A 26,408-nucleotide genomic window follows, 5' to 3' on the forward strand; every position below is an offset into this window, starting at 1 on the left:
CTCAGATTATTCGGCAGAAACCATGCAGGCAAGAAGGCAATGGGATGACATATATAAAACCTTGAAAGAAAAAAATTGCCAACCAAGAATAATATATCCTGCAAAACTTCAAATATGATGGTGAAATTAGGTCATTTCCAGAGAAACAGAAATTAAGGGACTATGTAAAAACCAAACCAAACTTGCAAGACTTATTAAAGGGAGTCCATCATTAAATGGAAGTGGTATATACAAGACTGGGCCTGAGCAGGACGTGAAGGCACAAGTAAGTTGTATGAGGAAGTGGTCCAAATGCCCCTGGTCTCCACTCATGTCACATTACCTTCCATTTCCCTGTCTGCACCTATGGCATCATGGGGAGTTCCTTATGATCAGTTGATGGAGGAAGAGAAAACTTGTGCCTGGTTTACAGATGGTTCTGCGTGATATGCAGGCACCACTTTAAAGTGGACAGTGGCAGCACTACAGCCCCTTTCTGGGTCCTCCCTAAAGGACAGTGGTGAAGGGAAATCCTCCCAATGGGCAGAACTTTGAGCAGTGCACCTGGTTGTTCACTTTGCTTAGAAGGAGAAATGGCCAGGTGTGGGACTATATACTGATTCATGGGCTGTGGCCAGTGGTTTGCTGGTCAGGGACTTGGAAGGAACATGATTGGAAAATTGGAGACAGGCAGGTAAGGGGAAGGGGTATCTGGATAGACCTCTCTGAAAGAGCCAAAGAAGTGAAAATATTTGTGTCTCATATGAATGCTAACCAAAGGGTGACCTCAGCAGAGGAGGATTTTAACAATCAAGTGGATAGGATAATGTGTTCTGTGGAACCCAGTCATCCTGCTTCTCCAGCCACTCTCATCACTGCCCAACGGGCTCATGAACTAAGTGGCCATGGCGGCAGGGATGGAGGTTATGCATGGGCTCAGCAACGTGGACTTCCACTCATCCAGGCCAACTTGGATACAGCCACTGCTGAGAGCTCAATCTGCCAGCAGCAGAGACCAACACTAAATCCCTGATATGGCACCATTCCTTGAGGTGATCAGCCAGCAACCTGGTGGCAGGTTGATTACATTAGACCGCTTCCATCATGGAAAGGGCAGTGTTTTGTTCTTACTGGAGTAGACACTTAATCTGTTTATGGATTTGCCTTCCCTGCACGCAATGCTTCTGCCAAAACTACCATCCGTGGACTTGCAGAATGTCTTATCCACCATTATGGTATCTCAGACATTACTTCAGAACGAGGGATTCTCTTCACAGCAAATGAAATGCAGCAATGGACCTATGCTCATGGAATTCACTGCTCTTACCACGTTCCCTATCATCCTGAAGCATCTGGCTTGATAGAACTACGGAACGGCCTTCTAAAGATACAATTATAGCGCCAGATAGGTGACAATACTTTGCAGGGTTAGGGGCATGTTCTCCAGGATGTTCTCAATTGGCATCCAATATAAGTGCTGTTTCTCTCATAGCCAGGATTCATGGGTCCAGGAATCAAGGAGTGGAAATGGGAGTGGCACCACTCACTATTACCCCTAGTGATCTGCTCGCAAAAGTTTTGCTTCTCGTCCCCACCACCGTAGGCTCTGCAGGTCTGGAGGTCTTAGTTCCAAAGGGAGGAATGCTCCCACCTGGATACACATCACTGATTCCACTGAACTGGAAGTTAAGAATGCCACCTGGCCACTTTGGGCTCCTTATTCTTGGATCGACAGGCAAAGAAGAGAGTTACCATACTGATTGGTGTGATTGATCCTGATTATCAAGAGGAAATCAGATTGATACTACATAATGGAGGTAAAGAAGACTATGTCTGGAATACAGAAGATCCCTTAGGACATCTTAAGTACTGCCCTGCCCTGTGATTAAAGGCAATGGAAAACTACAGCAACCCAATTCTGACATGACTACTAATGATCCAGACCCTTCAGAATGAAGGTTTTGGCCATCCCACCAGCACGACCAGCCCAGGTGCTTTCTGAGGGTAAAGGAGTACAGAATGGGTGGTGGAAAAACGTAGTTCTAAATACTAGCTACAACTACAGGATGAGTTGCAGAAACAAATACTGTAATTGCTATGAGTATTTCTTCCTTGTATGTGTGCATCAGATAGTTTTCTTTTCTTCACTTATAAAATACAAGATGTAAAGAGAGCTAGTGCATTTTTGTTTGTACGTGTGTTAGTTGTATCATGTTAGGCGTAACTGTCTTTATAATTGTCTTTATTTAGAGATGTGTACAGGTGCCAAGTTGACAAGGGGTGGATAGTGATGGTTAAGATTCTGTGTCAACTTGGCTGGGCCATGATTCTCAGTGGTTTGGCTGTTATGATGTAGTTTGATAGCTATGTAGTGATGTAATCACCTCCATAAGGACATCTGAGATAATGTAATCACGTCCATGATGAGATCTGTTATGAGCAGCCAATCAACTGAAAGGGAGTTTCCTTGGGGGTGTGGTCTGCATCCAATATAGGTGGACTTTCTGGCAAAGCTAGTTGGCTCTTGCTCGCTCTGAATCCTGCAGCTGGCTCTTGTTCATCTGACATTTGGTTCCTGGGACTTGAGCTAGCAACCTTACCTGCCGATCTTGGGATTCGTCTGTCTCCACAGCCAGTGGCCTGCCGTCTTACCTGTCAATCTTGGGATTCATCAGCTTCTGCAGCCTGTGAGTCAGAGGCCTGCGGTCTGACCTGCCAATCTTAGGTTCGCCAGTACCTGCAGTTACGTGACTCAGTACCTGGGCACCTCAGGAGAAGCCTCCAGCCTGACCCACAGACTTGGGACTATCCAGCCTCTACCACCACATGAGTCATTTCCTTGATATCTCTCTCTCTATGTACACACACACACAGACACACACATATATATACATATACAAACACTTCACTAGTTTTGCTTCTCTAGAGAATCCAGCCTAACCCAGGCCCTCAGACCCCTTTCTGACTTGGACCTGAAACCATTCTGGGAGACCACCTTCTAGCCAAACAACAGACAAGCCCATAAAATAAATAATAACCCCCAAGAGGAACGTTTTCCTTACAAGAATCAATTATAAGAGATCAAAAGGGCAATATTTGCCCAAAAGCAAAGGCAAGAATGGAGGAAGAGGTAGAAAATCAAGACAAAAGACAATGGGGAACCCAGGGTGGAAACAGGGAGCTTGCTGACACATTGTGGAGAATGAAGCCAAAGCCATGAAACACTTTATGTACAAACTATTGAATGCGAATTGAATTCACTCTGTAAACTTCTGCCAATTGCACAATGAAATAAATAAATATACAAAATATACCACTTTGTCACAAAACAAAACAAAAAAGCCCTAATGGTTTAGGATACGGATTTGTCCAAGATCTGGGAACAAATAACAAGTATTTACACCTCATTTCCCTGCAGGGCCTAACCCTCTTTTCCTGAGTCCCACCTGAATGCTCAGGTTCTCAGTGTCCCATTCTGTAAGACGGTCTACATTGACTCTCCTTCACCTGGAAAAATCAACAATTTACTGAAAGAATTGTGCCCCAGGGATTCACTGAAGCTCCTTCCAACTTCTCTCAAGTCTTAAACCAAGATCTCAGGTATACACGAACCCCTCGTGGGTTCACTCTGATACAGTATGTACATAAGCTCCTCTTATGTCCTGCTCATCTGGAAAGCTCTAAGACTAACTTTGTTTTCTACTCACTGAGCTAGCTAAAAAGGGACACAAAGCTTCTAAGGAAAAATTCCAATTCCACAAAACAACACTTCTTAGCTAGGCCATAATCTGTTGGCTAAAGGAAGGGCATTATCTGAGGGAAGATTACAAATCACCCAGATTATCTAAAATTCGTCAGCCTCCTCGGCCTGTGAGCCAGAGGCTTGCTGTCTGACCTGCCAATCTTGGGTTTGCCAGCCCCTGCCACTACATGAGTCAGGAGAAGCTCCAGCCTGACCCACAGACTTGGAGCTTTCCAGCCTCTACAACCACGTGAACCATTTCCTCAATATAAATATCTCTCTTTATATGCTTCACTGGTTTTGCTTCTCTAGAGAACCCAGCCAAAAACAGTAAGTAAGCACAAGTAAGCCCGTGCTTACCTTCAAGATGTGGCGAAACCTTGCCTATTGGATAATCCGCCCCTGGCCATGACCCATGTGTGGGCTGGAGCAACAAGAGGCCCACAGCCTGGGCACCTGTGCCATCCTCCGCTGCCCACAGAGCCAGGCCTTCTCCTGTAGACACTCAGGTCACAGGTGCTGGGCACACTTGTCGCTGCAGGCGTTGGGGTGACGCTGCCCTGCTGGCTGCTGGAATATGATGACGCACGCTTTGTGAGAGTGTGGGGAGCCCAGTCAGCTACATCATGCATGGGCCTCACCCAGTGGTGGCACACAGCAAGTGCTCAATAAATGCTGGTGAAGTCGTTATGAGCAAGCAGGCAGTCTGTTAGCCAAGATCCCGACAAGTGCTGAGCTGCGCATGACCAGCCCCACCTGCCACCAGATTTCCCACTGTAACCCTGGAGGCCAGTGTGCCCTGCAGGTGGGTGGCTGTCCCCCCAGCGTGAGCAGCACAGCCTTGCCCCATACAAGCCCTCTTCCGAAACACGTGTGATCTTCAGCAGGTCTGCCTTACCGCCAGTGCTTCTTCTTGGCTGTGGATCTTTTTGCCGCTCAGTAATCTGCAAGACAGGCAAGGGGGGACACTCAGGGGACACATGAGACGTCTCCTTTCTAAGTCCTGTTACGAGAGGCTGAGACTAGAGAGCTTGCTTCTGTAACAGAGTTCCAAAGCTACGGCTGCATGGTCCCACCCTCCCCGCCCTGCCCCAAAAGGAGCTAACTCAGCATCTGCTGCCCGCCGTGACAAATTCCAAACCTGCCTTGTCCAAGCTCAACTGAGACAGTTCAGCCACTCTGCACATGTCTGCAAATGACCACAAAAGCAAATAGGCAAATCGAGAATGCAGAATCCGGGAATAATGAAGCCAGACTGTCCTATGTCTTAGTTACCCAGTGCTGCTATGACAGAAATACTGCAAGTGGGCGGCTTTGACAAACAGAAATCTATTTTCTCACAGGTTAGGAGGCTAGAAGTCTGAATTCAGGGTGCCAGCTCTAGCGGAAGGCTTTCTCTCTCTGTTGGAGCTGGAGCAAGGTCCTTGTCTCTTTGCGCTTCTGTTCCTTGGAGATCTCCATGTGGCCTGGCATCTATCTTACTCCACCTCTCCTCAGCTCACTGGTTTTAATCTCTTTTATATCTCAAAAGAGACTGACTCAAGATACACCCTATACTAATCCTGCCTAATTAGCATAACAAAGATAACCCATTCCCAAATGGGATTAAAACCACAGGCATACCAAACCAAAACCCAGTGTTGTGGAGTCGATTCCAATTCCTAGTGACCCTATAGGACAGGGTAGAACTGCCCCATAGGGTTTCCAAGGAGCGGCTGGTGGATTCAAACTGCCAACCTTTCAGTTAGCAGCCGAGCTCTTAACCACTGGGCCGCCAGGGCTCCACCACAGGCATAGAGGTTAGGATTTACAGCACATATTTGCGAGGGACATAATTCGATCCATAACAAGGTACTTGTGGTATAATAGACTAAAAGCAAGGGTTGGGCCACTAAGCTCCATCCTGTCGTGAGGACTCAGGAGGTGAGCCAGACTTCTGCTCCACACACTGAGGCAGGGCCACCCCAGAGACCCCTCAGGGGCCTGAACCCCCATCCCCAGCAGACATGGAGCAGCTCTCTGCAGCTCTCCCCGGGGGCAGGCTCGAGAGCTTCAGCAGTTTAAAAGTACTTACTCAGCCTCAAACTGGTTGGGAGTTATAATGTCTGCAACCGGTACAACCTTTTCTCTGTAGATTGGAAGGAGATCCTCCGGCACATACTGGAGAGGAAAGAAGGAACGCACGCTCGCTCACACGCAAGAGGAGGAGGGGGTGAAACGGGGCATTCACGGGGAAGCCCTCGGTACCAGGCTCGGGGTCCCTGCGGTCAGATCCAGGTGTCCTCCACGTGGGGCTGTGAGCCCAAAGGGCTGTCAGGGGCTCTGAAGGAAGGGCTCGGGTCAGGTGCAGGAACACAAGAGGGGCCTTGCTGTGCACCCTCACAGACAGGAAGGGTCTGTGATAAGGGGCAGCAGGAACCCTGGGCATGAGCTCAGGAGCCTGGGGGACAGAGCAAAGGAGGGAGGGAGATGAGAAATGGGGCATCTACAGGACGGTGTGAAGAGCCAGTCCTCATTGCAAACGTAATGAAGAGGATGGAGCATCATCTCCACCAGGTATCCTGGGGCTGGAGTGGATGGGGCGCACAGGAGGGGCTTACGGGGCACTGGCCCATGTCGATGTGGGTAAAACCAGTTGCCGTGGAGTCGATCCCAAATCATGGAGACTCTGTGTGTCTCACGGGAGAACTGTGCTCTGTAGGGTTTTCAATGGCTGATTTTTCAGAAATAAACTGCCAGGCCTTTCTTCCAAGGTGCCTCTGGGTGCACTCAAATCATGTGGCTGCTAAGCTTTCAGTGAACAGCAGAGGCTGTTAACCATTTTTACCACTCGGGGACACCCTGATCTGGGTACCAGGGGCCTAAATCATGCTCTTCTCTGTAGGTACCTGAGTTATGGTTAATAACAGTCAACACGCCCTCCATCTACTAAGTTTTTGTCGTTAAGTTATCAGATAGACAATTCTACAGGGCAGTTTTCTTTAGGTATCAGATCTGTTTAAAAAGAAGCCAGATGCTGAAATGTACACGCAAAAAAAGGTTGCAATGGCAAACGTTTTATTAGATATATTTTTATCACAACTTAAAAAAAAAAAGACCCCCAGAAGCCAAAATCCAATGTAGGATCTAAAAAGACTTTTTTAGCTTTACGGAATGTTCCGCCAGTTACTAGTTGAAAAGTCTCCGTTAACACGTGCTGGGTTTGAATCCTTTTCCATTGCTTTGTTCCCAAGGAACCTCCCTTGGCTTCGACCTTTGTACTAGGTGATCCCAGCAGATGAGGCAGCCCAAGCGGCACTGGACCATCAGGCCCCAGACACAGGCTTGGGAGGCATTAGGGGGATGGGTCAGAAGCCCAGCCCCCAGCCTGTCATACTGCTTGTCTGGACCAGACACACTGACTCATATTTATGCTGGTCTTGGCTCACGATAGAACATAAAGATAATCCAAATCAAGAGAACATGTCCCAGGGTCCCAGGGTCCCAGTGAACTGGACAGTGGCCTCAACTCTTCAGGATCCAAACACAAGAGTGTCTGCTGGGCTTCCTGCAGGTCAGTATCATCTGAGCTCCCTGCAGGGGGCAGCGAAAAGAGAAAGGGAGGCAAGTGCAGAAAGGGTGCTGGTGCAGGGAACCTTTTAGAAAACAGGCCCAGGAGAAAGTGGGCGTTAGCTAACCAGCCTGCCCTGGATGAAACACCCACCTACACCCTAGCTCCCACCACTGCCTGAGTGGGGCGGGGACACAGCTGCTGGGTCAGCCAAGGACACGGGCTTGGGTGTGCCCTGGTGGCATGCAGTGTGGAAGGCTGACCACCAGCTCCCTGTTCCTAGTGGCTTTGAAGCACGTATCTGTGGCAAATCTGAACCGCAACACCAAATGCAGCGTGTACTGAAATCACGTGGCCGCTAAGCTGCTCAGGCAGGATCATCGCTGAGTCCTTCCCATCTCTAAAATCCCAGACTTCTGTAACGGCCACAGGATGATCTTCACTCCCGGCTTCTACGTTACTCACTGATAAGTCAGTATTGTAAGTTACAGGTATAAACTGTGGCCTGCTGCTATCTGCCTGCAGGTAAGAATGGTTTTCCCCTTTTTAAACGGCTTAGAAAAGAATCAAAAGAAGAAAACTATACAAAATTCCAGTCTCGGTGTCCATAAACGCTTGAGTTTTACCAAACACAGTTGTGCCCGTTCCTTTACGCGTTGTCTGTGGCTACTTTCTCGTTACAACATGAATATGGTATAACAGGGATGTCTGGTCTGCAAAGCCTAGATGATTTACGGTCTGCCCTTTCTAGAAAACATTCGCCCACCCTTCTCTAAGTCCTGCTCCTTCCTACAAGGCTGACGTCTCTACCTGGCCGGCAGCAACTCAACGAGTGAGGCATTTAGAGAGGCTCCTGAGTTTTGGGAGAGAGGGCTTGATGGCGGTTCAGGGAGCCCCTGGGTGGTGCAAACAGTTAAAGCACTCGGCTACTAACCGAAAGGTTGGTGGTTCAAGTCCACCGAGAGGTGCCTCAGAAGAAAGGCCTGGTGGATCTATATCTGAAAGGTCACGGCCATTGAGAACCCCGTGGAGCACAGTTCAACTCTGACACAGGGTTGCCATAAGTCTAAGTCAACTCAAAGGCCATTGGCTTGGTTTGGTGGTGGTTCAATGGCAGAATTCTTGCCTTCCATGCAGGAGACCCAGGTTCAATTCCCGGCCAATGCACCTCATGCACAGCCACCACCTGTCTGTCAGTGAAGGCTTGAGTGTTGCTATGATGCTGAACAGGTTTCAGCAGAGCTTCCAGACTAAGACGGACTAAGAAGAAAGGCCTGGTGACCTACTTCTGAAAATCAGCCAATGGAAATGCTATGAATCACAACGGTCTGATCCATTGTGTGTGGGGCCACCACGAGTTGGGGGCTGGGTCCAGGGCTGAGCTGAGGCAGCTCACAATAACCCGAGTATCGGATGAACAGAAATGGCTACGCTCACCACACATAAGCACACGTGGACTCACTCACCATAGAGCCTTCGCCATTCCACTTGTCCCCCATCACCGGGTCACACACTGCAGAGGCACAAAGGCATTGTATCAGCAAAGCAGCAGCCGCAAGTAATGAAGCCGTGATGAGTTTCGTTAATTCCATGTACACATTAACGCATAACTAAAAGCCTGGGGGGAAGCACCGTCTCCCGTTCTCATCCTTTATCCTGTTACACGGCATTTCTCATCTCGCTGTCCAAGATGACTAAGTGCCTCGGCTCAGTTCTATTTAATTTATCATCAATTGCACATCTCTCCTGAGTGTGACTTGATAAGATGGTCACGTGTTCCCCAGGGGGGCGCAGCCCATCCCCTGCCAGGCCCCCAGCCCACCCACCCTCACAAGCCCGTTCCTGGGCAGCGGTCACAACGCAGACGGGCGGCGTGCCCTTTTCAGACACGCGTTAGGCTGGCCAGGTCTGAGGACCGCGTGTGTGCCTGAGATCCCGCGTCCCCAGGAGAGAAGCCTCAACCACAGACTTGGGGCTGGTGCTGAAATGCCTTCTCTGGGGTGACAGAAAGCAGATCCAGTGCTACCAGGGTCTCTAAGGAAGGGAAAAGACAGCAGACCCAGGACGTGGCCCCATCCTGCCAGCCAGGCCGGTGGGCGCGGTGGGGAGCACGCCCAGGCACTTGCATCACTACCTGGACTCGGGCGGGTCACACTGGCTGCTGGGGCACCCTTCTGAAATTGCACAGGTCTGACCCCAGGGGAAGACAGTAATGGGCACTGCCCCATCTTCCACCCAGCGAGCCCTGTCGCTGTGGGACACCTAGGGACCGGCGCTGCTGCCTAGTGGCTCCAGGTCAGAAGGGCCTGGTGTGGGCCTCGGGTCTGCACTGGCTGGCCGTGTGCTCTGCCGGGGTCGTCACCTCCACCCCACTCTCTTCAGGGTCAGCGATGGTTACACACTTCACAGCTGCAGGCCTTGGGCCGTCCCACACCTTACCCACTGACACGGACCACTGACGTCACACCAGGTTCACCGACACTGATCTGACCCCCTTCCCCTCCAGGGTGTTGGAGGCCCACATCTGTAGAGCCCAGCAGACACAGAGCTTCCGGCTGGGGGAGGCGGAACATGTGGGGAGCCTCGAGGGAGGAGGCTAGGCTCTCCCTCCCGGGGCTCCGGGCCCTCCTGTACCAGCACTAGAAGCAGTCACTGTGCCCAGCATCGGTACCCGGCATCGAGCGGGGCACCACCTACCATACACGAGGCTGGAGTTCTGCTGCTTTAGCTCCTGCACGATGTCCACCACCATGGCCAGGAAGGACGCGTCCCGGGTGTAACCTGCGAGTGGAGACCCAGTCACACTCACACAATGGGAGGCCCCTCCCTGAAGGAGGTTCACACCAGCCAACCAGGGCAGAGGAGAGGAAGGTGCCCATCAGACCCGTCCAACCCAGGGGTGCTGGGTCTGGTCTCAGATCTTCTGGCAAAGACCACGTCCCCATCTATAGTCACAGAGGTGGGCCGGACATGTCCCAAAAGGAGTGTTACATTCCAAATGAAAGGGAAAAGCTGTGGGTGGTAGAAGTAGGAGTGATTTTTCCCTTCTTCTCTATTTTCCATTTTCAGTAAGAAGCATGTATCACTTTTAACTACATATAAAAATACAAATCAGTATTACTATTACCATATGTGTAGTTTAGCAGTCCCTGAGTGTCGCCAACGGCTAAGCACTCAGCTGGTGACTGAAAGGTTGGAGGTTCCAGTCCACCCAGAGGTGCCTCGGAAGAAAGGCCTGCCCATCAACTTCCGGAAAATCAGACACTGGAAACCCCATGGAGCCCAGTTCTAGTCTGACACACATGGGGTCGCCGTGAATCAGAACTGACTCAAGATGGCAACTGGTTTTGGTATGTGGTTTACAGGTGAAACCAACGCAGGAGGTGGTCATGTGTTGCTTACCTGCATGTTTTCACACCCCACCCTCCCTTCCCTAGGCAGCCTCCCAACACCCCACCTGTCCCCTCCGACGGACAATGGGACTGTAGCATGGCCCTAGGTGTGGCAGTGACTTGGCACTGCCCAGGACCGTCATCGGACCCCCAAGGCTACTGGGGTGAGATGGTCCCTTGGGCACCACTGAGTTTTGGGGGTACACTCCAGTCCCTCCCTGAAGGGCATGTGGGGTGGGGCTGGAGGGCACTCTGGGCCCTTCCGCATCCCACCCTGGCTGCAGCCAGGTCCACAGGCACCGGGTACCGCACGCCCTCTGGGCCCTTACCCGTGAGCACGTAGTCATACTTATTCACATTGTTCAGCTTCAGGCCTTCGTACAACTCGTGTAGCTCGCTGGAGTTCAGCACTTGGCCCTTCCAGTGGGTGTAGCCTGTGGGGAGAGCAGGACACTCAGGGCTTCGACCCGGGCATGTGGGTGGCGTGCGGTGTAATGCTCAAACCGTGTCACTGCCCGGACAGCAGGCGCGTGTCAGCCATGAACAGTGACCGCCCAGAGGGCCAGTCCTCACCTGTGGGCCGGATGAGGTCAGCGGGGCACAGCGCCAGCCCACGCTGTCTGTCTGCCTATCTGTGCCCGCCAGCCTCAAACCCCTTCCCCTCTGACAGCGCACATGGCCCTTGGCCATCTGGGCCCATTATTATTATTGGCATCAGCAACCCCGAACGCATTCATCATCAGGTCTTTCTGAAACCACCCAAATGCAGCTAGGCCGGTGCTGATGGAGCCACATCACATTTACAGAGGGCAGGGCAAGGACGCTCGGGGATGTCCATCTCTAGTGCGTGTGTCTTGGGGAGCCACCCCACGTGTCACAGTCCTGCCATGTTGGTCAGCCACCTACACCTGGGCAGCAGGAAGGTAGGCTTGTCATCTCCCTGGCCCGCTGCCCTCCCCCACAGGTTATCTTGTTACAAGGAAAGCAAGCCTTCCATTGAATCCCAACAGAGACCAATGTGGACCAGAACTGGCCCCACCCAGGAGTGCACCCCGCCCTGAGCCCCAACAGGCACCTGGTGACACGGTCCCCCCTCCCAGACAGACATGAGTTTAAAGAGCCTGCCGTGGCTGCCATCTAGGAGCCCTACTAAGTCCAGGTTTTGATCATCAATGTGTTATCTCCAATCTCTGATCAAAAGGAGGGAATGATTTAGGAGATAATATTGGAGCGATTATTCTGTTCTTGAGCATAAAGAATGTGACCCAGCTGGAGCTGCACTTACAATGACTCACAAGGACACATCAACTGGGCCCTGAGGTATAAAGACAATGGCTAGGAAAATCTTGGAAAACATCTTTTAGGGGACCATTCACATAAATCCCATAAACAACACAAAAGACTCATACACCTTCCACTCTTATCTTTCTTTTATTAGCATTGAGTGAACAGAAGATTTGTTGGACCAGAGAAGAGCCTCCTGACTGAAATCCGTAGTAGTGATTATCAAGAAAGATCATTCAAAAGGTAGAATCATGGTGATTTGACCACATTAAGCCAATCTGTGAAAAGGTGAAGCATTCAAGGATTTTACACAGTTGTAACGTTAATATATAATGATGAAACTGTATCGTTCCTCGGACCCGGGCAGATATGGCTGTGGAGGCAGGCTTGTCCGTTTCCTACTTTTGTCTCTTTGAATATATGCCGAATAAAACCTTTCCTTTTGCTTTACCATTTAAAAAAAAAAAAAAAAAAAAAAGAAAGAAAGAAATGCCCAGAACTATAGAAGCTCAGAGACAGGGATTTTCCCCTGCAGCAGACAGAGAGAGCCTAGCCCTGCAGACCCTGGAATCCAGATTCCTAGCCTCCAGAACTGCGAGACAATAAATTCCTGTTTTTTAAAGCTCTTCTTCTGTGGCATTTCTGCTACGGCAGCCCCAGGAGACTCAGACACCAACTCAGACACACCCCTGTCCATCTACATGGATTTCCCCCCAGCGGCTACCTGCTGAGGGAATAGGGGGCAATGGCTCTTGTTAGGCATGGGGAACTCCCGGCCAGGCTGGGTCTGTGATCACTGAGGGCCGACTCCCCTATGGAAAGGATCCTGTTGGGGGAACGGTCTGCCTCTACACCTCCCATCCAGGCTGCCTAACTAAAGGCCTTGGACCCAGAACATTCTCTGATAAGGAGGCTGGGAATTGGGTCTCCTCTCTCTCCCAGTTCCTTCTCCTTAGCAGAGAAGCCTTCCCCTTGTTCTGGTCACACTGTAACTTCCTCTGTCTCTTGTCACACAGGGTATCACATGGCACCTGACCAACCCCACTTCTGTATCTGTTCCCGGTGGGGAAGGAACGAGGTCTCTCAACTACGGCACAAGAGGGATGAAAGCAGAACATCTGTCCTGCGCAGGCCCCATGCGGGATGAGCCTGCTGGCCGTGGAGACTGGTGCCAGCCAGTGAAGCTGATCTCGCTCTGCCTCTTCTCTGTGTCAGTACAGTGTTTCCCACGCACTGACACGGCGCATGTGTGGCCTTTCGCTGGCGACTGTGAACCCTGACTGCGAGCCTCGGGGTTCAACAGTTTGGCACCGTCGATCAGGGTTGCCAGAGAAGACAGGATGGCATGGTGGAAAGCAAGGACTGGTTAGCTGATGAAGCTGACAATGCTGGCCTTCCTCTGGCCCGACGGTGACAAATGGGACTTGGATAATCGTCCCACGGTATCTCGAGAGTCACAGACAATGTTGTCTGCTCTCACGGTGACACAGGGGTCACACATTGTGCCTGGGGGGATCTGGAGCCACCGCTTAGAGACCTCCTCCCCATTCAGGCTGCTAGCGTGCCCCAAATGAGAGCTGTTGTCTCTCTGTGCAGAACGAACGATGACATGGCTGAAAGTGACACTTCTGAGATGAGGAGTGACGGTACTGTTCTGTCTCACACGGCACTGGGGGCCTTCACGCACCAGGGCCCCCCTCAGTGGTGACCCCCTGCCTTTGCTGCTATCTCCTGGCAGGACAGTGCGATAGGCAGTGGAAAGGCTCCACCGCCATGTTGTATCTATCTCAATACTGAAACTGGGGGATTCACAGTCCCCTAGCCCTTCGTCAAAGCCCTCCAACAATGGGGCTGGAGACAGGGGAGGGGCTAAGCAGGCCCCTGGCACTGAAAACACCCGGTGATGCCCAGCACAAAGCAAGAGTTAAAACAGCAGGAAGAAAAATAAAGGAGTAAAAAGCCCTTCAAGATGACTTGTGTTCAGTGGCCTTGAAGAGACCTTAGAGGCCCTCTCAGGAATTCACTGACAACTGCGCCCATGTTGCAACCAAGCAGCTATATAGCCACAGGTTCAACGGACAGAGAAATAGGGAACTAAAACGGGAGGAACCACCTCTAGGTTACCAGGTAACTGCGCTGAACCCTGGTTTGCACTGGATGAGGAAGTCAGATACCTCTGCCCCAAGCAACTTGCAGAATATGACCAGGTGGTCCAACGTACACTGAGTATTTACATCAAGTCTGAATTAACTTGTGACAATGGCAATATCTTGTTTAGTTATGGTGTTAAGAAAAGGAGCCTTCTGTGTTACTTGTACTGGAATGTGTACTGTTCATATAAAGTGTCCTGTTGGGAGAAATATGCTATTTTTACATAAATGGATTGGGACATGTTAATAAATAACATCAATAACATACATAAGACTGGGCAAATACAGCCCTTTGATCTATTCAGTTGGCTTGGAATTAGCCACCACCAGGATGGATAGAGGAAACCCTGGTGGCGTAATGGTTAAGAGCTATGGCTGCTAACCAAAAGGTCGGCAGTTCGAATCCACCAGGTGCTCCTTGGAAACCCTATGGGGCAGTTCTACTCTGTCCTATAGGGTTGCTATGAGTCGGACTTGACTCGACAGCAATGGGTTTTGTCGGGATGGATGGTTGGGATCTCTCCTCCAGGCAGGCCTGAAAAACCTGCTGGGGACGACTAGTAACCCTCATTGAATTCTGCCTCAAACGGTACACAGCATAAGATCCATCAGAGTTGTGCACCAACCCACAGACATGCAGCTCAGCATCCAAACTGGGCGGTGGGCAGACCAAGACTTGGTACTGCTTTGCTTCTTTTTCTGACGGCCTGTTAGGAGTCGGGGGGTGGACTGTTGGGAGAATGGTCTGCCTCTACAGCTCCCATCCAGGCTGCCTAAGTAAAGGTCTTGGACCCAGAACATTCTCTGATAAGGAGGCTGGGAATTGGGTCTCCTTCTCTCTCTCCCAGTTCCTTCTTATCAGAGAAGCCTTCCCCCTGTTGTGAGCACACAGGAACCTTCTGTCTCTTGCACATGTGCGGGCAGCATATGGCACCTGGCCAACTCCACTTCTCTGTTACCGGCGGGGAGGGAGCAGGGTCTCTCAACTATGGCGCAAGAAGGGTGAATGGAAAACATCTGCCCTCCACCGGCCATATGCAGGATAAGCCTGCTGGCCACGGGAGACCGGTGCCCACTAGTGACGCAGAGCTCATGGCCTCTTCTCTATGTGAGTAAATTCAAGTGTTTCCGACGCGCTCATAGAGCGTGTGGTCTTCTGTGGGCGACGGTGGATCCTGTCATGACAGACCCATTGGTCCCCCCGCCAGGAATGCTCGTGAAGCAGGGTGGCTGCAACAACTGCCCAACGACAGCAATGGTCCCAGCGACTCTCAGGCTCGGTGCGGCCTCCAGGGCCGTGGGCTGGCGGTGCCCCCATGTGTTCTGCAGGAGGACCCCCGCGTACACACGTCTGAGAAGCTGAAACACCCATGGGTTAGATGGGTGAGTGAAAGCCGAGAGTCCTGTCCCCACTGGTTCTGGTCCGTCTTTGATGGTGGCCGGGCAGGTGTTAGCTCCAGGAAGGCCTGGGGCTGCCATGAACAAGACAGGTGGGCTGGGGCTGCGGGAAGAATGGGCCTTTCTGCTCCTCAGATTTCTGAACACTCAACAGGATAGGGCTGAACTCAATGGCAGGTGCAGGAACGAAGGTGAGAAGCCGGCATCTTTTGAGGGCAGAGCACTGCCTCCTTTTTCCTAATTACACAAGGCGGGGCTCGGGCTCCACACCCTGTAGCACCCTTCTGTCCAGCCACACCTCTCCATGATTCACGGGGGCCCAGGGTGTACAAGCACCTTCTAAGACAGAAAGGGGACAAACTCAGAGGCTCTGTCTAACTATTCCACTTAGAGATGGAAACAGAGTCCAGAGAGGCCGAGAGAGTCACCTTGAGGGAACAGCTGCTCTCCACCCCCTAGTCTCTGGGAAGTCCTGGTCCAGCTGGCCCATTCGCTGCCTGCCCATCGCTCCACCCCACTCCCCAGCCTGTGTTGGCCCTCTCCAGGCCTGTGAGGCCCAGTGTCCATCCTCACCACCCTCCCCAGGGGCTGTCACCTGCCCACCCATCACTGGACCTGTCTGCCCAACCGCCAGCCCAGGCTGGTTCGTGTTGCTTCTGGAACCCACAGGGCCAGGAAGCTTGGGTCACAGTAAGTTCGAGGCGTAACTGAAGAACACTGGCCAGGTCAGGGGCAGAGACCCCTTCAAAGCTGGTGCTGCCCTGCAGGAGAGGCCGTGGGGAGCAGCTCCGAGGTGGAAAAGGAACACAGAGGGGTGGTCTTGCCCACCTGAGGGAGGCTGTAAGAGTGGCTAGCGGGAGGTGGGCAGAAGAACTCACGTGGTGGGCCTGACTGCTGTCCTTAGAAAGGTCTGCGTGCATGGCTGGTCCTGGGCGGGAGTCTGGGAACTCGCATTTTGGGAGAGTTCCCACCATGCACTGATAAGTGAGGTCCACTGTGCCCGAACTGTACAGTGTGGTTTATCTCAGGCTGCACCCTGCTTTCCTGCACGGAATCGTCGTAAATGCCATGCAGAGGATACCTCTGTGGCCAGCCCCAGCAAAAACCCTGGGCACCGGGTCTCTAAGGGGCTTCCCTGGTAGGTAACACTTCACACCTGTTGTCACAACTCATTGCTGGGGAATTAAGCAAGTCCTGTGTGACCCCACAGGGAGGGGACCCCAAGCTTGTGCTTGCTGCCCCTAGACTTCTCCCCACGTGCCTCTTCCCTCTGCTTTTGTTGTAATAAATCAGAGCCGGATGACCCTGTGCTGAGTTCTAGGGGTCTTCCTGGTCCTGGGGGTGGCCTTGGGGACCCTGACACAGTGGGAGTCCTGCCTCAGGAGCACCAAGGCTATCCCGGCCCCCTGATAATGTTCCCCCAGCCCCTCTCAGTTCCAAAAGTCTCCCTATCCCAAGCCCCACCCACCTTTCTCGATTCATCTAGACCCCTCCGAGTCACAGAGTGGTCCCAAGACCAGCAACATCAGCACCACCTGGGGCTTTTCCAAAGTGTAGATTCTTGTTGCTTTGTGCTGTCAAGTCGATTCCGACTCATAGCAACCCTGTAAGACAGAGTACAACCGCCCCATAGGGTTTCCTAGGCTGTAATCTCTACAGCTGCAGATTGCCAGGTCTTTCCTCCTGCGGAGCTGCTGATGGGTTCATACCACCAACCTTTCAGTTAGCAGCCGAGCGCTAAACCATTGCACCCCTGGGACTCCTTGTGCCGATTCTAGGTCCTCAGAAGTCTGAATTTTAACAAGCTCTTCAGATGCTACACACACACATTTGAGGATCACTGATCTCAAACAGGGTTCGGCAAGTTACAGCCTGTGAACCAAATCTGGCTGGCCACCTGTTTCCGTACGGCCTGCTAGCTAAGAATAGCTTTTACATTATTACATAGCTAGGGAGAAAAATTCTAAGCGTAACACTCTGTGACATGTGAAGATCACACGAATCTAAATTTCAGTGTCCACAAAGTTTACACTCTATTGCAACAGTCACACCCACGTCTCTACATTTTCTCTGTGGCTGCTTGTGTGTGCTACAACCAAGTGAAAGTTCAAAGCCGACAATGTTTACTATCTGGCCTGTCTAGACAACGTGTGCCAACCCTGTTCTAGAGCATCTGCTCACTCAGGAAGCCAGACTCTGGTTTCAGACGTAAACATGATTTCTGTTCAACATGTGACAAGGTGCTCAACACCATTAGCCATCAGGGAGAAGCAAATCAAAGCCAGAATGTGATACCACCTCACACCCACTAGGATGGTTAGTGAGGGTCTCCTGGACCCTACGGATGGCTAGCCCACCAACACCTAAGAAGGTTCAATGGGGGCGCAGAGGACAGCCAGTTCCAACTCACCCAAGGACATTGACCTGCAGCCCTGGGGGCCCCCTTGGTTTGGAATCCGAGGGCAAAGGGCAGGAGTGTCTGAGCCAGGTGTGCTTATGTTGCACTAAGGCTGATTACGGCACAACATTCAGAAATAAATTTGATTACATCACTTAATGTCTAAACCAGTCTGGCTCATGGGTATTAAAAAAAAAAGGAGTAGGGTGGTCCAAACCATGAGGACACTGGGATTCAGGGACGCTCAGTGGATCAACAAGCTTTTTGGGGTGCCTCCACGTCTCAGTGCGCACCGCACTCAGAGCAAAGTCAAAGCAGGCAAGGGCTTCTAATAAGACTATGTATAGTCTTTTCTGCCGAATCAGGTAAATCAATCTTCCTTCTCGACTTACAACTTACAATCCCCCTACCCCCAAGAAAACCCACACCGCAGGGTATTGCAGAACATTTCCCGTGGGTGAGCCCAGACACGGCGTCCTCCTGTAGACCCCCAGTGCTCAACCAGGCTGTTTCCTGAATGTGCCATGTTCTGAAGGTTAGTCTAGGTTCAAAGTAATTCAGAAGAGGCAACATGGGCTGTTTCAGAGAACATGTGCCATGTTCTCCTGCCACAACAGAGTGACACAGTGGGCCCACTTCCTGTGGGCTCAAGGGCAAAGGGTCACTGGGCGGGCAGGGAGCAGGACTGGGGAGCACCGGGATATCCAGGGACCTTACCCCAGACAACATGGGGGTTTTCTGACGGCAGAGACTCTCCTACACCCTATGACTCAGTTAATTCCACTCCAAGGTTTCTATGCCCAAGTGCGCCCAGACAGATGTCCGTGCAAGCCCTCCACGGCGCTGAGTTTGTTTTCCCAATTTCAGTTTTTCATGGTTTCATTAGAAAGCAAGAACTGTGTGCTACCATTTCTGATCGGCCACTTGAGAAAGACTTTTGCATCATCCATTCATTTTTTTTCCTCGAGGTTGATCATTTATTAGGAATCTTTAAGTTATGGAATAAAGTGTTGTGGTTGAGAAAAAAAAGTTCAGGGAAATAAAATTTGAATAAAAATCAGAAGTAAAAGCCATTGTAATTATTTTCCATTCAGAGGGGAAAAAATTCATCTTGCTATACGAGGAGAAAAGAAGCAGGGTTGATGCACGGGGTTGTTGGCATTCACTACATGGATCATTATGCTACTCATTCTCAACTCCCTTTTCTTTTCTTTTACTGTGCTTTAGGTGAAAGTTTACAGCTCAAGTTTCTTATTCAAAAATTTACACGCTTTTTTTTTTTTTTTTTTGGTGACATTGGTTGCAATCCCCGCAATGTGACAGCCTTCTCTCCCTTTCCATCCCGGGTTCCCTATGCCCATTTGTCCATTTTTCCTGTCCCTTCTTGCCATCTTGTCTTGCCTTCGGACAAGATTTGCCCATTTGGTCTCGTACACTTGACTGAAGCACGTTCCTCACGTGTGTTACTTTATAGGCCTGTCTAATCTTTGTCTAAAAGGGGGGCTTCAGGAATAATTTCAGTTCTGAGTTAGCAGGGCATCCGGGGGCTGTAGTCTCGGGGGTTCCTCCAGTCTCTGTCAAACCAGTAAGTCTGGTCTTTTTTTGGGAATTTGAATTTGTTCTACATTTTTCCCCCACTCTGTCTGGGACCCTCTCCTGTGACCCCTGTCAGAGTGGTCGGTGGTGGTAGTCGGGCACCATCTAGCTCCTCTGGATTCAGTCTGGTGGAGGCTGTGGTTCATGTGGTCCTTTAGTCCTTTGGGCTAGTATTTTACTCGTGTCTTTGGTTTTCTTCATCATCCTTTGCTCTGGACAGGATGGGACCAGTGGATGTATTTTAGATGGTCGCTTGCAAGCTGTTAAGACCCCAGATGCTACTCACCAAAGTAGGATGTAGAACACCTTCTTTATGAACTATGCTATGCCAATTGACCTCCGAGACTATGGTCCCCAGCCCTCAGCCCCAGTACGTCCGTCCCTCAAGGTGCCTGGACATGTCTAGGAAGCTTCTATGATTTTGCCTTGGTCAAGTTGTGCTGACTTCCCCTATATCATGTGTTGTCTTTCCCTTCACCAAAGTTGATACTTGTCTATTATCTAGTGATTTCCTCCCTCCATCCCTACCCACCCTCGTAACCATCAAAGAATGTTTTTGTCTGCGTGTAAACTTTTTCTTGAGTTGTTATAGTAGTGGTCTCATACAATATTTTTCCTTTTGTGATTGACTTATTTCACTCAGTCCAATGCTCTCCAGATTCATCCATGTTATGAGACGTTTCATGGATTCATCATTGTTCTTTATCACTCCGTAGTATTCCATTGTGTGTATGTACCATGATTTGTTCCATTCATTTTTTTAAAACATTATTTACATGTACAATTTAGTGACATTAATTACACCCGCCATGTTGTGCTACCATTACCCCATCCCTGTCCAAATTTTTCTGTCACCCTTAAGAGAAACTCAGTGCCCCTTAAACAATAACTCCTCATTTCCTCCTCCCCCCAGTCCCTAAAATAATACCAAACTGGTTACTGTCGAGTCGATTCCGACTCATAGCAACCCTACATATCCTTTGTCTCTATGGATTTGTCTATTCTAGACATTACATATAAGTGGTATCAGACAGTATTTGGCCTTTTGTGTCTGACTTATTTCACTCAGCATAATGTTTTCAAGGTTCATTCACGCCATAGCATGTATCAGAACTCTATTTCTCTTTATGACTCAGTAATATTCCATTTTACAGAGGTACCACATTTTGTCTACTCATTTGTTGGGCTGTTTCCACCTTTTGGCCATTGTGAACAGAGATGCAGTGAACACTGGTGTACAAGTATCTGTTTGAGTCCCTGCTTTCAAGACTTTTGGGTATATGCCTAGGAGTGGAATTGCTGGGTCATATGGTAATTCTATGCTTAACTTTTTTAGTCACCAGCTTCTAACAGAGAACATGAGAAGCCACCTACATGTCCCTCGGCAGGATGTGCACAGGTGGAACCTCCTCGCACCTCACATGGTAGAGTACAGAGTTAACAGTGAGCATCCCATGGGTTTGCTCTGAGCCAGGCACCGGTCCAAACACTTCGTACTCGATGTGTCCACAACACCCTAGAGGAGGTGCTGTGATCACCAACCTCATTTTACAGAGGAGGAAACTGAGTCACCAAGAGGTGACTGCTCCAGGTTACACAAGGAGCTGGAATTCAAACGCAAGCAGCCTGGACTTGAAGACGAGTGCTGTGGACTGAATTGTACCCCCATAAAAGAGAGGTTGAAGCCCTAACTGTCTACCAGTGCATGTGACCTTGTGTGGAGAAACAGGGTCTTTGAAGATGTCATCAGTTAATAAGAGGTCATACTGGAATCGGGTGGGATCTAATCCAACCTGAGTGGTGTCTTTATAAGACAGAGGGCGAGACATAAAGACAGGGCGACAGAGGAAGGAGGCCACGTGAAGATGAAGGCAGAGACTGGATGGATGTATCTACAAGCCAAGCAACGCCAAGGGTTGCCAGAAACCACGAGAAGCTAGGAGAGGGACAAGGAAGGATCCTCCCTTAGCGCCTTCAGAGGACACACAGCCCTGCTGACGCCTTGATTTCGGATGTCTACCTCCAGAACTGTGAGAGAATAAATTCTTGTTGTTTGAAGCCCCCCGGTTTGTGGTACTTTGTTACAGCAGCCCCCAGACGCTCACACGAGGCCCCTGCAAGGCCTCCATTTCCCGCCATAGAAGGAGGAGGTCAGAATCTGATCCTGACAGCCCATTCCTCACGCCCACCCTTATCAGTCTGGATTTCTCCTCTGGCCAAGGCATTACCTGTGTGGTTTGAAAACTGCACAGAGTTAACGGCGTCGATTTCAAATCCCAGCACCTGCAAGACAGACAGAAAAGGAACCAGGTGTAAGAGAGCTGTGGCCTGTACTGCATTTAACCCACACGGGCCCTGAGGCTGGCTTGAGCAGCAACTCGGGAGGGGCAGACGGAGGCCAGGCACCCTGGAGGCCGTCGTGGGGGAAGGTCATGGTGTGGTATCAGGAGCGTCTCCTGAGCTGGACTCAACAGTGCGGCTCCGGGGCTGCTGCACCCAGGGACGGGCCTCGCTCTCTCCTTTGCTCAGAAAAGACGCTGGGGAGCAACCAGCCAGCAGGGCACGTCATAGAGCCCAGGGAAGCCTGCTAGGCCACACGGGAGAGGTGGCATAGGATCACTTTGAAATCCACGAAGCCCACCTACTCACGGCAGCCAGGGAAGTGTCTGTCTGGACACTGACAACGGACACAGGACTGTCTTAGCTGCCAGGACCCTGGCTTTGTGCCCCAGCCCTGACAGGAAGCAGCCCAGGGCTCCAGCACACGAGCCAGCTGGGCAGAAAGAAGGCCCGACACCCACGCCTCAGGTCCCCCTGCAGATGACCACAGCCAGGCTCACAGCCACAAACCACCCACCAGCGGGGGACTGGCCTCGGCACATTAAAACACTACCGCCGGCTCTCACTGGGGTCAATTCCACCCCCTCGGGTCCCGCTCAGCCAGGACGGCAGGCGGAGTCCACTGGCCACCTGACCCCCCACCGCACAAGCCCCAGGTAGCCCCAGAGTATTTCTCCAGAGAGGGTAAGGCAGCACCTGTTCCAACACTAGGCTGTCAAAGCCACAGAGGGGGCTTTTGGGGAAGAAGGAGGAAGGGAGGGCAGCTCTCCATTGCCACGGGAGATAGCTATACCACAGTTTTTGACACGTTTACTTACAGCATACAGATCTGTTTACTGGAGAAAATGTAAAGATATCACTGAGTTGAAAAGCTAACTTTTTTATAAAAGTAGTCTTTTTTAATGAAAGGGAAGAAAAGATTATGTCTAAAATGCCTGATGTCCACACGAGCAAATCCCTGTGACATGGGACATGGGGATTTTTCTTTTGCTGATCTTTAAACCTGTTGCTGTCACGTTGACCCTGAATCATGGTGACCCGGTGTGTGTCAGGGTAGACCCGTGCTCCACAGAGTTTGTCACTGGCCGAGCTTTCAGAAGCAGATCGCCAGGCATTTCTTCCAAAGTGTTTCTGGGTGGACTTGAATCTCCAACCTTTTGGTTAGCAATCGAGCGTGCTAACCGTTTTCACCTCCCAGGGGGTCCTGCTTATCTTTACTTTCCTGTTTTTCCACATTGAACAGGTAGTGATCCCCTTAAGCCACTCTGATTTACAGGACCTGCGCTGGCTAGAACCAACACAGGTGGACCCAGGACAGCGGCCTTGCGTGGGGCTGCCCTTCCCACTGCTCGGAACGTCCAATCCTCGTCCCTCCCAGCTGCCCGAGGAACTCTCACTAAGAAAAAGCACTTGTCCAGGCTTCGTGTCCAGGGTGAGGGACAAAGCCATTTCGACGCTCTACTGCCCACCACCATGGGGCAGAGGTGGAACAAACAGAAACCAATCCATGTGATCAGGTTACAGAGGGTGCGTTGCGTCTTCCAGACCCCAGGAGGCTGCCGGCAACTCCACTCACATCATCAGAAAGGGCGCCTCTAGAGAGCAAAGGGGATAGTCCCATGGTCCATCAGTAATGGGGGTGACACCCCTCAGGCCTTTTGTACCCCCCTAGCCCCACATGGACAACATGGCCTGGAGGTCGGGGGCACATACACAGACTCCAACTACCATCTGTCCTTGGGACACTCGAGTCCAGGTCAGCTCTTGGTCTGGACCTCTGAGCCACATGAAAATAAGTCATGACAAACATGTTTCAGTTGGAGTCACTGTTTGTTGAGAGCTGACTTGTCCCAGATGCCCACAGCAGCCCCACCACCGGGGACGGTCCTGAACCGGTCTGCCCTCAGCTGGGATGTGGGCTCAGATGAGAGCTGGGCCAGGCCAGGTTCACACAAATCCATGACTGCCATCTGCCAGGGTGGGCGTGAGCAGCACTGGCCCGTGCCTGGAGATCCCGAGGGTACCCACAGCCGAGTCCCAGCACCCCGGCCCCCCTCTGCTGTCTGACTGCCCCCTCTGGTCCAGGCCACCGGCCTCCTACGCCTGGGCTGCTGCCATGGTCTCCCACAAACTCTCCCGCTGTGTGACGGTCACCCCTCACATCACCAACCCACCTCCCACTGCCTTCCTGCACAGGAGCGCGTACCCTGGCCCCCTCCCTCCCCAGCGACCCTCTATGCTGCACATAACTCCCTCTGGGCAGATGCTAGGCCCACAATGTCCCCCACCCCACCCTGCCCCATCCCTTCCTGCCACAAGGCTGCAGAAGGGCTGGCCCATCTGCCCAGAAGGGAACTCCTCTCCTCAGTTCTCCCAACTAGCCCACAGCCCCCTATATCTGTGCTGCTGGACACGGTGGTCAGTGGCTACTGCCATCTGCAGATGGTCGGGGCTCCATGAGCGTGGGGACACGTGGCACAGATGACGCATCAGGGCAGACATTCCCCATGTTTTCCTCATTTTCTCTGTAGACGCTGAAGACTTAACAATTGTGCACTCTGAAGACCTATTTCTGCTATTTCACAGTTTGTGAACCACCCAACCCATCGGCACCTATGCGACCCCAGCTCTGCCTCGAGCCCGCCAGTCCCAGAGAGCACCAAGTATCCCCTCTGTCCCCTCACTCACAGGTGAGCAGACATTGTGAAGTTCATGTCCACAGCTGATGCCTCAAGGAGGCCAGATGGGCCATCCCAGGGCTGCCACGTGAGACCCTGATCAAACAATCCCGCAAGCAGGGAAGGTCAAAGTTGTGAGGAGAGATGCCGTTGAAGGCCGCCTGGGCGGGGTAGGAGGTGGGCTAGGACTCAGGAAGGGTCCAGCTCAACTGCCGATCTCAGAGAAGATATGCCCCACCACAGTGATGAAGAGAAAGAGGCCAACGAGGGTTACAGCCCTTTCAAGTCAACTGCGAGGACTTCTGGTTAAACATGACAGAGTGACCTTCAGATCTTCTTGACTCCAAAATTCCAAGAAAATGATAGCAAAGGAACTTTCCAAATCCAAACTCATAAGAACAAGGAAAGGGAGGAGACACAGTAAGTGAGAGATTTCACAAACTCTGGAGTAGCAGACATAGATCTTCACAGCGCAGAGGTGTTAAGTCGTCAGTGTCTACAGAGGGAACTCCAAGAAGATGAGGGCTGCCTCACCTACAAAGCCCCCGCGAAAGAGGGAGCGAGAGACAGTGTGTGAGAGAGAGGCAGAGAGAGTGTGTGTGAGAGAGACAGAGGTATGAGAGGCAGAGAATATGTGAGAGAGAGACAGAGTGAGTGCATGTGTGTGAAAGAGATAAAAGAAAGAGAAGTGTATGTGTGAGAGACAGACAGACAGACACAAAGAGAAAGAGTGTACGTGGTAGAGAGACAGAGAACAAACTGAAACCACAGGGAGTGGCTGACCTGGTTGTCACCCTCCTCAGTGGCCAGTGACCCTCACCCTTCCGCCATTTTGCTCTGGCCATCCTTGCCTTCTCCTATGGACCAGCAACTTCCTATCCTCTCTTTTCCCTCTTCATCTGGACAATAACCAACCATCTTTCAAGTCTCGCCTTGATGTTCAAGATGAGGGAAATGTCTCTGATGTCAGCAATCAGGAGAATGATTGCCTCTGGGAAGGAGAAAAGGAGCAGTGATGGGCGGATGGAACTTCTGAGTAGTCATGGGCTATTTCTTCATGTGGGGGTCATGGTCACAGAGGTGTGTTCCCTTTGGGATAATTCACTGAACTATACACTTAGGATCAGTATTCACCAAGGCCTTTCTAAAAAATTTTAAGCCAGTACATGGCTCCTTAAAGCAATGAAACAAATGTTAAAATTGGCATTTTGCAAATTTACTTGCCTGACTTCATGGCGTCCTAGACACAGAATTAAAATCCTAATCAACTCTGAAGGATTAGATTTGAAGCAACAAGGACACAGATCTTGAAAATCCTCCCAAAATATCTGCTCCATTGCTTCTCTGTGTGTAGATAATTAATCCTTTGGAACTGGCAAATTTACCCAAGAATGAAGTCGCTATTTCTGCTTTTCAATGATACAGAGAGCTAAGCTGGCATCTCCATTTCAAACACCACAAGCCAAAATGGCTTATTAATAACCACCACATGAACATCTCCAGAGTCCACCTATCAAAACTGCATGTGTAAGGCTGAGCCAGACTTGGAAGAAAAGACAAAGCCAAGGGGCTGAGCTCCAAGACGAGAGCCTTTGGATCCCAGAGAAAGGAGCCTCCTGAGCTGGTTGTTAAGCTCTTGTTCTTCAGCTCAAACCCACCCTTCTATACTCAGCTCTGTGACACCGGGGCTGGAACTCTGGAAACTGCATCCCTGCTTAGCAGGGCTCTCTGCCGGGCACAGCCAATAGAGAGAGAGTGAAACTCGAAGCTGGGGGAGGGAGAAAGGACACCTGCCCCTTTCAGTCAGCTTCAGCCCAGTGGCGCTCTTCTTCACCAGACAGAGCTCTTCCTCGCCCTGGTGGTGCTCTTCCTCACAGACAGAGCTCTTCCTCACCCTGGTG

The 26,408-nt window shown here is 51.1% G+C and overlaps 1 protein-coding gene across 2 annotated transcripts in view; it reads right to left on the reverse strand.

Annotated features, from left to right (window-relative positions):
* PDXK (pyridoxal kinase) overlaps positions 1-26,408 on the reverse strand; it is a 55,095-nt gene that overhangs the window by 14,219 nt on the left and 14,468 nt on the right. For both annotated transcript variants that reach the window (XM_004384801.2, XM_023739080.1), the window contains exons 2-7: positions 21,718-21,772; positions 10,993-11,097; positions 9,969-10,052; positions 8,738-8,784; positions 5,796-5,881; positions 4,620-4,665 (exon numbers count right to left, since the gene is read on the reverse strand). In XM_004384801.2, coding sequence (XP_004384858.1) covers positions 4,620-4,665; positions 5,796-5,881; positions 8,738-8,784; positions 9,969-10,052; positions 10,993-11,097; positions 21,718-21,772 — 423 coding nt within the window. The remainder of the gene's footprint in view (positions 1-4,619; positions 4,666-5,795; positions 5,882-8,737; positions 8,785-9,968; positions 10,053-10,992; positions 11,098-21,717; positions 21,773-26,408) is intronic.

The sequence above is a fragment of the Trichechus manatus genome, unplaced genomic scaffold, assembly GCF_000243295.1.
Source record: "Trichechus manatus latirostris isolate Lorelei unplaced genomic scaffold, TriManLat1.0 scaffold00128, whole genome shotgun sequence".
NCBI classification, from domain to species: Eukaryota; Metazoa; Chordata; class Mammalia; order Sirenia; family Trichechidae; genus Trichechus; species Trichechus manatus.